The sequence below is a fragment of the Hyperoodon ampullatus genome (assembly GCF_949752795.1).
Source record: "Hyperoodon ampullatus genome assembly, chromosome: 6".
Classification (NCBI taxonomy): Eukaryota; Metazoa; Chordata; class Mammalia; order Artiodactyla; family Ziphiidae; genus Hyperoodon; species Hyperoodon ampullatus.
This window is the reverse complement of record NC_136919.1, coordinates 2,582,614-2,596,201: the sequence shown is the minus strand read 5'-3', so window position 1 is coordinate 2,596,201 and position 13,588 is coordinate 2,582,614. Positions and strand designations below refer to the sequence as shown.

Sequence of the window (13,588 nt, the reverse complement as noted above, 5' to 3'; positions counted from 1 at the left end):
TCCCCTGCATCGCCCGTCAGGTAACTCTCAGCTCCGCTCACAGCACTTTGCACAGGCAGCTGCATTCCCAGGTGCCTTCACCTGGGATCACCTGAACGTGCCTCCCCCAGGCGCCCTGTAGCTCCAGGCAAGGAGCTGTGGCCTCCTGAACGGGCAAAGATCCTCAAGCCTGCTTTCTGAGGGGCCACGAGTTGGGGGGCTCCCGGGAGCCATGAGGGAGCAGGCAGTGCCCAAGTGCAGGTGGCAGACGCAGCCAGAGGAGAGCAGACAAGCTTTCTCCAGGCACCACAGGTGTGGGCGTGCTGGCCGGCCCGGGCAAGGGGACGGGGATCAGGTCTGGGGGTCAGGCCGGCTCCCTAACCCGCCCTCTGCCCCCAGGAAGGTTTTCCTCTCACCTGGCTGCAAGCCACCATGCTCGGTGAGCCCATGGCGCCCCGCTGGTGGACTTGAGCTGACTGTCAGACCTGACCCTCGCCCAGGTGACGGGCACAGCAGACACTTCCCAGCACCTCGTTAGTGCTGCGCCTTGGCTGGGGGTCGGACGGGCACTGAGGCCCAGTAACGCAGCTCAAGGCCGCGTGGCCGAGGTACAGATGGATGACCTGCCCTCTCCTGGGACCCTGCACGTCCCCAGTGCAAGGGCTCTGCTGCCTGGCTTGTCCGCATGGTCCAGTTTGCCTGTGAACAAGACCTCGCACCACCCTCTACACCCAGCCTCGGGCTGGCCTCCCCCCAGGGCTCCTTTCCTCTGGGAATGAGGGACGTCTCCGCCTCGGAGAACTGCAGTAAGCAGAATGCGTCCTGGCACCGAGAGCTCTGCAGACGGTCACCCGCCCAGCGAGGCATCGGGGCTCCAGGCACTTTTCTTGGGGTCCCTTTGGGGGAGGGGCTGGCTGCATTTCACCAGACCTCATTTGCCAAATCACTGTCTATCCCAGCGTCCGCCTTTTCTGGCACGTCCCTTCTTATTTCTGAGTCAGCCCCTAAGGCCTTGATGTTCGCTGGCTTACCGATTCTGCACGCATTTATGGAGTGCCTGCTGTGTGCGGCTCCAGAGCTCTGGGCCAAGGACATCATGGTGAGCGAAGCAGGCTCAGCTCTCCCCGGGAAATGAGTCCACAGACAAGAGCCTTACCGTGGGCTGTGATAGTGCCTGAGAGCCCAGGGAAGGGGAGGGGGATGTGGGGAAGGGACTTGTAGCACAGGCTGGGGCCGCCTGAGGACCTGGGGGAGCCATGTGGGGAGTAGAAGCTGCGGGAGAGCCAGGAGGTCTGACTGTTTGGGGAACCGGCAGAGGCCGGAGCAGCGGGCCCGAGGGGGTGAAGCGGAGGTTCTCCAAGGAGCAGTTACAGGTTCTGCAGGATCTGGTGGCCAAGACAGGGATTCTTTTTTTTTTTTTTTTTTTTTTGCGGTACGCGGGCCTCTCACTGCCGTGGCCTCTCCCGTTGCGGAGCACAGGCTCCGGACGCACAGGCTCAGCGGCCGTGGCTCACGGGCCCAGCCGCCCCACGGCATGTGGGATCTTCCCAGACCGGGGCACAAACCCACGTCCCCTGCATCGGCAGGCGGACTCTCAACCACTGTGCCACCAGGGAAGCCCCATAATTTTTTTAATGAGGGCAGGAGAAGCCATTGAGGAATTCAAGGGGCAAGATGCCGGCAGCTCATGACTGATGAAGGATGGGGTAGCGTCCAGGTGTGGTATGAGCAGTGCGGAATGGCAGAGGACAGTCACCTCCCTCTTTTTGGAGCTTATTCTCCCATTAATGCAGCCTCGATCCTCAGACAAGGCAGAGGCTCCTGTTAACTTTGCCATGTGGGCTTAAAGGAGACGTCTCCCACACAGAGGGAGCTGGCTCTCGGGCAGGGTTTGCATTGAAGTCACACTGCCTGTATTTATCGCTGGGGCTGACCAAGGTGGGCCTGGAGCCTGACTTCTCGTGGGTCCGTGGTTCAGGCTGGATGGGGCCTGGGGAGCTGGTGGCCCGGTGGTAAGGCGGGAGGACCAGCTCTTAGGAGGGACTGTCTGTGGGGCTTTGCACACGTGCTGTTAGGAGGAACGTCGTTCAGCAAGGCAGGTTCCCCGTCCCAGGACCCCGTGGTATTCCCGTGAGTGTGGAGAGAGAGGCTCTGGGCAGGTGAGGGCTTCAGCACTCTGCGGCTTCTCCTTGCTCTTAGGTCAGGTGGACGGCGCTGCCCTCTGGCTGTGATTTCCATTCACGGGAACCAGGGTCTCTGGGGGCCTTTCATCTCAAAGCCCGAGGTCAGGTGGTCCTGCAAGGAGACAACCCTCTCGTACCCCCTAGAGCCCCTGCAGGGGTTCGCGTGGCTGCCCTGTCAGGATGGCTGCCCTGGGACCATCAGCCGGAGAGCCCTTTACCTCCCGCCCTGTCCAGAGCTCCTTTCCCAGATGGGGCAGCTCAGGATGGGAGAGGGATGGGGTCTTGGCCACGCGTGGTCTCAGCTTGTTCCCGTGTCCCGGGTGAACACCTGGGCGCGTCACCTGTGTCCTGGGACGTGCTCTGTCCTGTCTCCGGCTGTATGGGCCGAGACAGAAGTGACGCAGTGAGGAAATAAGGCGTCAGATGTATGTCTGTGAGAGGCATTCAGGCTCCCTTTATGGGGTCAGAGTTGAAAGTTCAAGCAGTTAAATAACATACCCCGGAGCTGGTGGCCAACATCTACCACCTCATAAAAGTGCAGAAGGTTGACGAAGCTCGCTCAGCGGACAGTCCGGGACACTGGCAGGCAGGGTCAGCGGGGACAGAAGTTAGGAATGCGGTGGCCATGTTACATGCAAACCGGTTGATTTCCTCCGTGGCAAGAGCGCTGGAACCTTTGGGTTGCTGCTCCAGTGGGACGGAAGTCACGTGCACAGAACAGTGTCATGCAAGCGTGCATCCGGCCGGCTCAGGAGACCGCCTTCCCCGGGGCCTCGGGTGGCTGGTGTTCCCAGGCGCTCCAGTGGGACCCTGAACCATCAAGTCCTCCGTGTGTGCGTTGCCTTACTTCCAAGTTTCTGGGGTTTTTTTCTTTTAAACTTTGTTGCATGAAACTGGCTTTCCCTTCCTTCCTCCCTCCCTTTCTTTCTTTTTGGCTGTGTTGGGTCTTCGTTGCTGCACGCGGGCTTTCTCTAGTTGCAGCGAGTGGGGGCTACTCTTTGTTGCGGTGCACGGGCTTCTCATTGCGGTGGCTTCTCTTGTTGAGGAACACGGGCTCTAAGCGTGTGGGCTTCAGTAGTTGTGGCTTGCAGGCTCTAGAGCGCAGGTTCAGTAGTTGTGGCACATGGGCTTAGTTGCTCCGCGGCATGTGGGATCTTCCCGGACCAGGGCTCGAACCCGTGTCCCCTGCATTGGCAGGCGGATTCTTAACCACTGCGCCACCAGGGAAGCCCCTTAATCAACTTTTATATGAAAATTCTGAATTTAATAGCAGACTCCTTGAAGTGGAAACCAGGGCTCAGGTTCTCATGCAAAGTGGCTCCTGGTCAGTGTGTCACACTCTGCCAGATGCGGCCGGGTGCTTTCCAAGGCTTGGGACTCAGGACCCGGCCGTCTGTCCCAAACCCCCAAGGCCCCAGGGAGGGGAGACCTGCCCAGGGGCTCACGTGGCAGAGCCGGGGTGCTGGATGCCCGGCCCAGGTGTGGTCACCGTGGGTCCCTCGGGCTGTGCAGGGAGAGGCTGGGGAGTCCCACAGACCCAGCGGGATGCAGTGTCATCTCCAAAGTGAAGCCACAACAGGCCTGACTGCCTACCCCCAGCACCTCGCCAGGTACCCCAGGGTAAAGCAGCCTCCGTGCAGGACAGAGAAATGGGCCTGAGGTCATCTTCACCCGAGCTTCCCGGAGCTGGGCTGGGAGAGGCCTCCAGACGTTTGCTGGCACACAGCGTAACCTGCGTCTGGCAGGGCGTCCCTGGAACGTCGTGCGCGGGGCCCGGCCTCCTGGTGTCACCCTTTATTAGCTGGTGACTCTTAGCAAGTTCACTGAGGCCTCGGTTTCCCCTCTGGAGAGTGGGGCTCATCACCGCCACCTCTATAAGTGGGTTAAAGGGTCGTGACGCTGTGCGTTGAGCTCCTGGCCCTGGTGGCTCCCAGAGGTGGTGACGTTGCAGTCATCCTTATTATAGCCAGCGACGTCACCTGCCTGGTCCTGCTCCAGGGGCCTACTCGGTAGTCGGGTGACAAGATTTTGAAAGATGAAGTTTCAGGCTAGTAGCCCAAGGCCCTGAGAGCGCTGGGCCCCGATGCCGGGGGCTCCGGTCTGCGGCCCTGGAGGTTCGTGGTGGGGAACAAAGCAGAGGGTGTTAGGAGAGAAGCAGGATGGCGGGCAGGCAGTGGACGCAGGAGAGGCCGGAAGCGGGGGAGGCGGGGCTGGGTTAGACAGAGCTCCTTCTCCCCCTCCGCACCCCGCATCTTCCCTGGATCCGCGGCCCCTCCCAGCCCCCCGTCTCCCAGGTGATGGGGGCTGACGTCACCCTGCCCTGAGAGGCCGGTGGCTGGAACCCAGGCACAGACCATTGGTGCCATGTGGCAGCAACAAGGGCTGGCCCACGGGGCCCCCGCACCTCGAAACGTCAGCTCAGGCGCCGGCCCTCCAGGGCAAGCACAGAGCCGGGCCGGGCCTTGGTGCCTGCTGCCTGCGGGCTGCAACGTGAGCCGCCTGGGGAGGCGGGGGCTTCTGTCTGGCTTTGGCCCTTTCCAGGGCCGGGATGGGGGGCTGAGAGCGGCACCCCCAAACCCCGTCCTGACCTGAAACAGAACCACAGAAGATGGCCTCCTTGGGTTCGGGGAAGGCAGGGTGCCCCTCCCTCCGCATGGCTGGCAGCCCTCCTCCTGGGCAGGGCAGGCAGGGAAAGCAGCCTCACAGAAAGAACAAAACCGTGAAATGTGCTCACGCGTGAGGAGCTGTCACGGGGAGAGAGCTGCTTGCTGCGCTTACAGCCTGACGTGAAGGCGGCTCGGGCTCACACCCAGTGTGTGTGTGTGTGTGTGTGTGTGTGTGTGTGTGCACGCCCGCCGTCCAGGCTCCTGATCTACGGGGAGTACTGCAGCCGCATGGAGCACGCCCAGAGCACGCTGAGCCAGCTTCTCGCCAGCAGGGAGGACTTCAGACAGAAAGTCGAGGTACCTGGGGCTTCCCGGCCTGGCCTGGCCCTTGCCATTTCCGAGCTTCCAGCTCCCTGGCCTCTTACCCGTTTCATGGGAAGCTGGGGACGGGGCAGTGATGGGACGTTTTTCGTAGGTGTTTTTGGCAGATGATTTTTTTTCCTTTGCATTTTGTTGGGGTTGAGAGTGGGCAGGGGGAGGTCACCATCCCAGGCCAGGGCCCAGCCTGGGTGCAGCTGTGGCAGAACCCCCGGACTAGATCCGGCTGAGTGGGGGGCTGTGACTGAGCCCTGGCCCTGGCCTATCGGGACCCCACGGGGGCCCCAGGTGATGGACGTCTGCTGGGAGCCTCCCACCCCTGCCGTGTCGTCCCCCCAGAGGCTGGGCTTCCTATGTTGTAACTGGCCGGTCAGTCGGTTCCCAGGGTGAACCCTGGTGCCACGTCCCTTTGCTCCAGCAGTGCTGGGGGTGACTCGCCCCTCGGAGAGGCCCGATGCCCTCGTGTGTCCAGGCAACCAGTGGGGAGCCCCTGGTTCCTGAGGGCGGTGCCCCCCTTAGTGTGAGCTGGCCTCCCCCAGTGTCTCTGGTAGACCCCAGGCCAGGCGTCACTCAGAATCCCCCCCATGTGGCCACTGCAGACCCCTGAGGCTATGAGGGGCAGCAGGCCCCCTGCCCGCCTGCTGTGAAGCCCACCCCTCTGCACATGCCTGGTTTGGGGAGGGTCTCTGGGAGCCGGACCAGAGGAAGACCAGACACCTGGGCCCCAGTTCAGGGCTTGGGTCTGCCCCCGTCCCCAGGCTGGAGGATGGGAGTGTTGGGGTCCGGTGTCCCTGGGCAAGGATGCTCTAAATCCACCTGCTGCTCCCCCGACACCTAGGAATGCACCCTGAAGGTCCAAGACGGGAAGTTTAAGCTGCAGGACCTGCTGGTGGTCCCCATGCAGAGGGTGCTCAAATACCACCTGCTCCTCAAGGTGAGACTGGCTGGAGTGGCTCAGGGCCCAGCAGCCCCCGGGGCGTGGGGTGGAGCCCACAGACAGGCCAGGGTGACAAATGAACAAGCACGTAGAGTAAGGCAGCCCATGCTTAGCGCCTAAAGACTGCAAAATAAGTATCAGGCGCTACGCAGTATTTGTGTGTATTATGAATATTTGTCAGTTAGTATACAAGGAAAATTACGATTTAAATCAGTAAGAGAAAAGAAAAACCGAGAGAGACAGAAAAGCATCCTCAGGCCAGAAATAAGAGCTCCTGGGGCTCACCTCTTAACTCAGTCTCTGAGCTTCCTGGTAGCCACGGAAACAGGAAGTCCTTCGGGGCAGACAGACATGCGCGGGGGACAGTGGTTTCTGTGAGGTGCTAGGCAAGGCTCTTCAGTGAATCAGCAGGTCACCTGTTAGCTCGGCCCCTGGCTTTGTGCTGTCTTAATGTCCCCCCCATTATCCACAAGAGTTGGAGACACCTCGCCTCGAAGCCGTGTGTCCCCTGGGGGAGGGCTCGCTGTCTGTCTGCTGGAGTTGGGCGGCTGGACCAGAGCCAGTGGGTGGGGGGGACGGGCTTTGTCTGCACACCCGGGGCCTGGTGGGGAGCGGGCCCAGGCTGGGACCCCTGAGTGGTCACCCACGCCTCACCCCCCCGCCCCAGGAACTTCTGAGCCATTCCACCGACCGGCCCGAGAGGCAGCAGCTCAAAGAAGCGCTGGAGGCCATGCAGGTGGGTAAACCGAGGCAGGGGAGAGGCCGGGCCAGCCTGGGGCTTCATGGACCGTGCCTGCCCTCTTTGACTGGACCTGGGCTTGCTAACAACCTTACCTCGGCGATCGGAGACGTAGATCTTCCTGGGACGGCAAGATGCAGAGCGGGGGCAGGGCGGTGGACGGGACCCACCAGGGGCAGAGGGGGCGGGTGGAGGGGCTTCCCTGAGGATTCTCTTCTCTAGCCTCCCCTGGCCCACAGCGACGCCCCCCGCCCCGGGCCTCCCTTCCTCTCGCTTCCCTGACCGTCTGCCAGACTGTCGCCGGAATCCAGGCACCTGACTCAGTGCTGAGCCATCTGGCCCTCCCCGGCCTGCTGCCCAGTGTGTGGCATCTGCTTCTGAAATGCCCACTCCACCCAGGCACAGCGCCTCTCCCCTCCTCCCTCCGTCCATGGAAGCCCACTTTGCAGCTCAGCCCCCAGAAGGAGAGCCCAGCTCACGTCCCTCCCCCTCTTAGAACCCTTCTGTGGCTCCCCACTGCCTGCTGAGTCAGGCCCAGACCCTCACCCCGGCACGCAGGCCTCCAGAGCTGCGCTGGCTTTGCAGTCGTGTTTACCCCCAACGCCCCACCTTCCAGGCAGGCTTGGCCACGCTCAGGCCCCTGAAGGTGCTCCGTTCTTTCCCACCTGTGTGTCGGCTCGGCCTGAACCTGTCCTTGTCACCTGGCAACGACCTGTGCATCCTCCATCTTTGCCAAGTGACCTTCCCAGGGAGATCGCCCCCTCTCTGGCTTCTGTCCCCCCACTGCTCGGCCGTCTGTGTCTGGAGCTTCTCTGAGCAGCCTGTCCTCCTGGAGAGCCTTAGTCCAATTCCTGTGCGAACTCTGTGGCCTGTGCCGTGGAGGCCCCAGTGGTTGCACGGCTCACCAGGCCCATCTTGTAATGTTCCTGCCTAGGGGTCTCAGATTCTGCCTGGCCAGTGGGCTCCCTGTGTGGACGGGCAGGAGGCACTGGAGGGGAGGCTGGAACCAGCTCTCACCCCCTACCCACCGCCTGGCTCAGGGGCTCCACCCTGGGCTCTGGGTGCCTGTCCCGCTGGGCCCTCTGGATCGTGGCGGGCAGTGCCCCCTGGTGGCCAGCAGGAGACTGCAGCCTGTGGGTAGCTGGGCTGCGCGGTGGGGTTGCCCTTCTTCCACCGAGGCTCTGTAGGGCCAAGAACTGGCTGGTCCAGGTCGACATGGTTGTTTTCCTTCTACTCTGACCTAGAAGGTGGCCGAGTGACGGGGTGGAACGAAGCTGTTCTAGGAGGAGGGATTTCCTGGCCCACCAATGGGGCGCAGCTTTTCTGCCTCATTTGTCAAGTGGGGTGACGCTTCTCACCCCTGCGGTCATTTCGAGGGCCAGCCACCTCTGGGGACAGTGGACGGTGCTTTGGAGATGCCCAGCCCTTGGACGGTGCCGTGGGGTTCGTGGCTGAGCCCCCTCACGCCCTGCCCAGCGTGGGCCTGCTGACCCGCTCCCCACCTCTGTTGTGTCCCAGGACCTGGCGATGTACATCAACGAAGTGAAACGGGACAAAGAGACCCTGAAGAAAATTGGCGAGTTTCAGAGTTCCATAGAGAACCTGGTAAGTGCGCTGGCTCCCCAGACGGCGAAGACAATCACGGCCATATATGCATGTTTTAAAAAATGACTTTCACGGGCTTCCCTGGTGGCACAGTGGTTGAGGGTCCGCCTGCCGATGCAGGGGACACGGGTTCGTGTCCCGGTCCGGGAAGATCCCACATGCCGCAGAGCGACTGGGCCCGTGAGCCATGGCCGCTGAGCCTGCGCGTCCGGAGCCTGTGCTCTGCAATGGGAGAGGCCACAGCAGTGAGAGGCCCGCGTACCGCAAAAAAAAATGACTTTCACAATCTCAGCATTGAATAAGCGGAAGGGTGACCACACGCTCCGTCCGTCTGGGTCGTGGAGGCACGTGCAGCCGTGCTGAGCGCTCTCCGCCGAGAGGGTGGAGCAGCTTCTGGAGCGGAGGCTGACCTTGCACTGCCAGGCTGTGCACCGAGACCAGCCCAGGGGCCCTGTGCACAAAGGTGGCCACTGGCTGAGGGCCCGAGGAGAGGAACGGTATTGGCTGCTCTGCCCTCTCTCCCTGGCCTGGACCTGGACTCTCTTGGGTCCAAGAGAACAGTGCGACGCCCGAGGGAGCGTGAGGCTCCTGACGCTCTGGGACCCCTGGCTCACCCACATCTCCTGCCCCCATGAGGGACAATAGAGAGGGTTTGGTCACCCTGCCCAGGAGTTGCCCTTGAGTTCTCCCCTGCCCCTTGACCTCTAGCAGGCAGGGCTGACACCTCATGGGAACTTATCCTCATCCTGGTCCATCAGAGGCTCAGCCTCAGGGCGTTGGGTGAACCACTGTGTCCTGCGGGGCGAGGGGCTGGGCCATCCCAGGAAGCGGGCACTTCCCCGCCTGTGCCAACCAGTACCAGCCTCACGCTGATCTGCTGAATGTCTAAACAGGGTTTCTCCGCCTCGGCACTGTTGACATTTGGGGCTGGACCATTCTCTGTTGCGGGGCCTGTCCTGTGCATTGTGGGATGTTGAGCTGCACCCCTGGACTCTGTCCACTAGATGCTGGTAGCATCCCCACCCTTCAGGGGCCCACGTCATGGCCACCAAATACAACTCTCGACATCACGAGATGTCCCCTGGGTACAGAATCACCCCTGGCTGAGAACCCACTGGTTTACATGCATTTTCACTTTCTGGTCCCTGAACTTTTAGAGTCCGGGTGAGTGTCTGTCAAAAGCAAATCAGCACAGAAGCTTTTGCAAAGGAAGCCCCACATGCCCAGGCTGACGCCTGGTGCCCATTTGTCTGGTCCTCGCCGACCAGGGTCAGAAGAGCCGAAATAGGACTGTGGTACAGGCACGTGGCGTGAAAACAATCGTGATGTGTCGTCCAGCAAAGAAAAAAGAAGTCGCCGAACAGCATTACGACCCGACGCCATTTTTCTTTCCTTTCAGAGGGCAGAGGAGGTTAAGGATGGCTGTGCCCCAGGCAGTTAGCGGTGGTGTTAGTGCCTGGTGGGGCCTGGGGCTGTTGGCTTTCCCCTCGTTGAGCGTTGGATGTTTTCTACATGCTATACGATGGATGCATGGGCACTACTTTTGTGACAAGAAGACTTTTTTTTTTTAAGTTTTTACATACGACTAATTCTTGCTCATCAAATGACAAAAGTTAAACAGCAAGTGAGCAGGAGTGGAGCGTTCCTGTGGGCCAGGCACCCTGCTCTGCCCAGCCATGTGGTTTTTTTCCGGACCCCATCCCAGCAGGTGGAGCTGGTGCCTTTCTTCCCGCACTTTGGAGATGACACACAGAGGCCCTGAGTCACTAAGCAGGGTGCTGGTCCCACCCTGGGTGACACCCACGCTGTGCTCTTCGTTTTGTTCAGGGAGCTCCTGGAAAATGCAGAAAACTCTGAAAGAAGATGCTGAGAGCCCCCGTCATAGCGCCAGGCGGGCTGGCCTGATAGCGTTTTGCGGCATCCTCTCCTTCCTGTTCTGTCCGCGTAGACCGCACAGGGAACGTGTGTAGACCGCACAGGGAACGTGCCCAGACCGCACAGGGAACGTGCCCAGAGACGTCTCTCAGAGCAGAGCAGAGATGCAAACCAGGCAGAAAACGAAAATGAAATCCTTGCAAACCAGAGAGGGGGTTCAACTCGAAGGCTCTTCCTGTGGTCGATGAACCACTGGCAGGACCCCCGCGCCCTGCCGCCCTCTATCTGATAAGCGCTGTTTGTTCTCCTTTTAATTTGGTTTCTCGGGGTTGGACGTCTGGCGTTTCCCACCAGGTCCCCGCTCTGGCTCCATAACAACGGTGGCCTGCTAACTGACCCACACCATCAATCGCCCTTTGTTGCCGCAGAGCTGGAGGGAGTCCTCAGCAGGGCCGGGTCTGTGGGGCGCGGAGTCTGCAGGCCCAGTTCCTTCCTGTCCTCAGCACCAGCTGGGAACCAGGGGGGCTCGTCTCACATCGCTCCCGCCTTCGGTTTCTGCAGAAAACGGTCGCCCCAGACGCGTGCCCACCTGCATTTCTCTCCATGTAGGGAACTTGCTCTGGCACCGGAGCTAACGGCCTTGCCCTTTCTTTCCCAGCAAGTGAAACTGGAGGAATTTGGGAGACCAAAGATCGACGGGGAACTGAAGGTCCGCTCCATAGTCAACCACACCAAGCAAGACAGGTGAGCGGAGTGGGCTCCGGGCTGGGTGGCACCCCCGAGTCAGACACGCCGCTCCAGGGCACCCTGCTCCCCAGCGGGTCTGGAAACAGCTTCTCACGTGGACTTGGCTTTGGGTTGCTCCGTTTTAATTGCTTCCTTCCTTCCTGGTGAGAGCGACGGCCAGTGGCTGCCGCGGCCATGGGGCTACCCTGCCTGTGGCCGGCACTGGACCGGCCGGGCTGGGGGACAGCCAGAGGCCCGGCCTGCGAGCGCACGGGCTCCTGGGAGCGGCCGTGTGAGCTGTTTGCCAAAGGACTGGGCAGGAATGCGGGCGGCGACGCAAAAGCTCCCGGGGAGCTGGCACGGCCCCAGCTTGTTCAGTCTTCCACACACACCTGCTGCGTCCAAGGCCTGGGGCCGTGGCCAGGGTCACAGGAGACATGAGCCCTGCCCCACGCGGCTCCCAATCCAGTGGGGGATGGATGTGTAAATGGGCAGCGACCGGCAGAGGCCAGTGCTGTGAGGAAGGCCGGCGGGGGCAGGGGTGTGGAGGATCCAAGACCGGGCCGAGGGGTCAGAGTTAGCGGGTGGGCCAGGCAGGGGGAGGGGCTCAGGCTCAGGGAGGGAGCAGCCCCCGCACTGCCCACCCAGGCTCCCGCAGCCGTCCCGCGGCCTCGGACCCCAGTGCGCTGGCCGTGCTGACGGGTCCCTGGCTGCGCTGTCGGGCCAGGTACCTGTTCCTGTTTGACAAGGTGGTCATTGTGTGCAAGAGGAGGGGCTACAGCTACGAGCTGAAGGAGATCATCGAGCTGCTTTTCCACAAGATGACCGACGACCCCATGAACAACAAGGATGTCAAGAAGGTGAGCCCCCGGCTTCCTGGTGGTGACAGAGGGGCTTCTAAGGCTGGGCCGCCCGGTGTGGGGCAGGCACTGACCCCCCCGAGGGAGGAGTTGTGGGGTGGCCAGAGAAAGCGTGGTCAGGTGGGCTGGCCTCCACCCGCTCTGTGCTGGGCCCGGCACCCCCCCTGGCCTTTTGTCTGAGTCTTTCCTGGCGGGGGGGTTGGGGGGGCACAATCCGGACCGCAGTTCCCCAGTGAGGACACTGAGCAGAGGGGCCAGGCCCGAGGCCGCTGGTGAGAGCCCAGCCTTAGACCTTGGCCCCCTGGCCCATGTGGCCCCCTGCAGCAAGCAGACCCTCCTGCCCCTCCCCAGCCCTGCCGCTTTGGAGGAGGGCACTGGTGGGCCTTGCTGTGGCTTGTGGGACTCTGATGTTCAGCCAGTGGGCTGTGGCTGCTGGGGGTGGGGCCATGGCTGCTGGGGGTGGGGCTATGGCTGCTGAGGTGGGGCCATGACTGCTAGGGGTGGGGCCATGGCTGCTGGGGGTGGGGCCATGGCTCCTGGGGGTGGGGCCATGGCTCCTGGGGGTGGGGCCATGGCTGCTGGGGGTGGGGCCATGGCTGCTGAGGTGGGGCCATGACTGCTAGGGGTGGGGCCATGACTGCTGGGGGTGGGGCCGTGGATGCTGAGTTGGGGCTGCCGTGCTCTCTGGTTCAGTCCTGATTCTGCACCCAGTGCTTGAGTACCTATCGTGTGCAGCCCTGGGCTGGGTGTGGGTGCCAGGAACCAAAGTGCTAAAAGAGCCTGGACTCCTGAGCTTACAAGTAGAATGCAGGTACCACCTGGAAGAGCTATTGGGGGTGATCTGCCTAGCCCTGATGTCCAAAACAGGCCACTGGGGCCCCAGAGGCAGTGACCTGAGGCCACCTCCCAGGCTCAGGGCTGAAGACGAAGGCCCCCAAGTTCCCCCCCCGGCACCTGCCCCTCTGGGAGGAAGGCCCCTGCCATGGTGGTCCCGTCCTGGGGCACTTGGCAGTGGGCAGCGTCCTGGGTCGCGGCACCCCCGCGGGGCTGGGCCAGGCCTCTCGATGACCTCGTCTCCCCTTTTCCTTTCCTCTCCGCGCTTCCTAGTCTCACGGGAAAATGGTAAGCCCCTGACGCTCATGAGCTCACTGCCTTCCTCACCTCCGGGCCCGATGCTGGCACTTCCTCCTTGAGCTGGGAGTGGGGTCTGGGGAGCCGGGTGGGCCTGAGCCGGCTGGGTTCCTGGCGTCCTCCTCCTTCCTCCCCTCAGTGTCTGGATTAAGAGGAGACGTGTATTTGTGATAACAGATTTGCCGGCTGCACAGGGTGTCAAGTGAAACCCCCCCCTCCTGCCTGCCCCACCCACTCCCGGTCCCTGGAGGTTAAGGACCCAGGTGGTTTCAGAGCCACTGGCGTTTTGCCTGTTCTCTCTCTGCCGCCCTTTGTTCTCTCTTTCTTCTTTCCCTCCCTCCTTCCCTCTTTTCCTTTTTCCCTCTGTCTTTCCTAACACAGATGGGCTCAGACTTCCCAGGCTCTTCTTCCGGGGCCCCTTTAGAAGCCCCGAGCGATAGCCGGGCCTGGTGGTGGCTGAGGGGTGGGAAGGCTGGGCTGACTTTGCTGCAGCTCCCCAGGCCCATGGCCTCCTCTGCCTTTTTTGTTTTTTTCTGTTGTTCTAATTCAGACCAGTGAGCTTTTTTGGC

At 61.8% G+C, this 13,588-nt stretch overlaps 1 protein-coding gene across 4 annotated transcripts in view; it reads left to right on the top strand.

Annotated features, from left to right (window-relative positions):
* VAV2 (vav guanine nucleotide exchange factor 2) overlaps nt 1–13,588 on the top strand; it is a gene marked incomplete at its 3' end in the record, with an annotated part of 177,821 nt that overhangs the window by 143,008 nt on the left and 21,225 nt on the right. For 3 of the 4 annotated variants that reach the window (XM_079707133.1, XM_079707131.1, XM_079707130.1), the window contains exons 9-14: nt 5,026–5,125; nt 5,985–6,080; nt 6,751–6,819; nt 8,341–8,427; nt 10,961–11,046; nt 11,756–11,888. In XM_079707133.1, the coding sequence (XP_079563259.1) occupies nt 5,026–5,125; nt 5,985–6,080; nt 6,751–6,819; nt 8,341–8,427; nt 10,961–11,046; nt 11,756–11,888 (571 nt within the window). Of the gene's footprint in view, nt 1–5,025; nt 5,126–5,984; nt 6,081–6,750; nt 6,820–8,340; nt 8,428–10,960; nt 11,047–11,755; nt 11,889–12,995; nt 13,011–13,588 lie in introns of all 4 variants that reach the window. The other variant, XM_079707132.1, reaches the window with a different exon arrangement.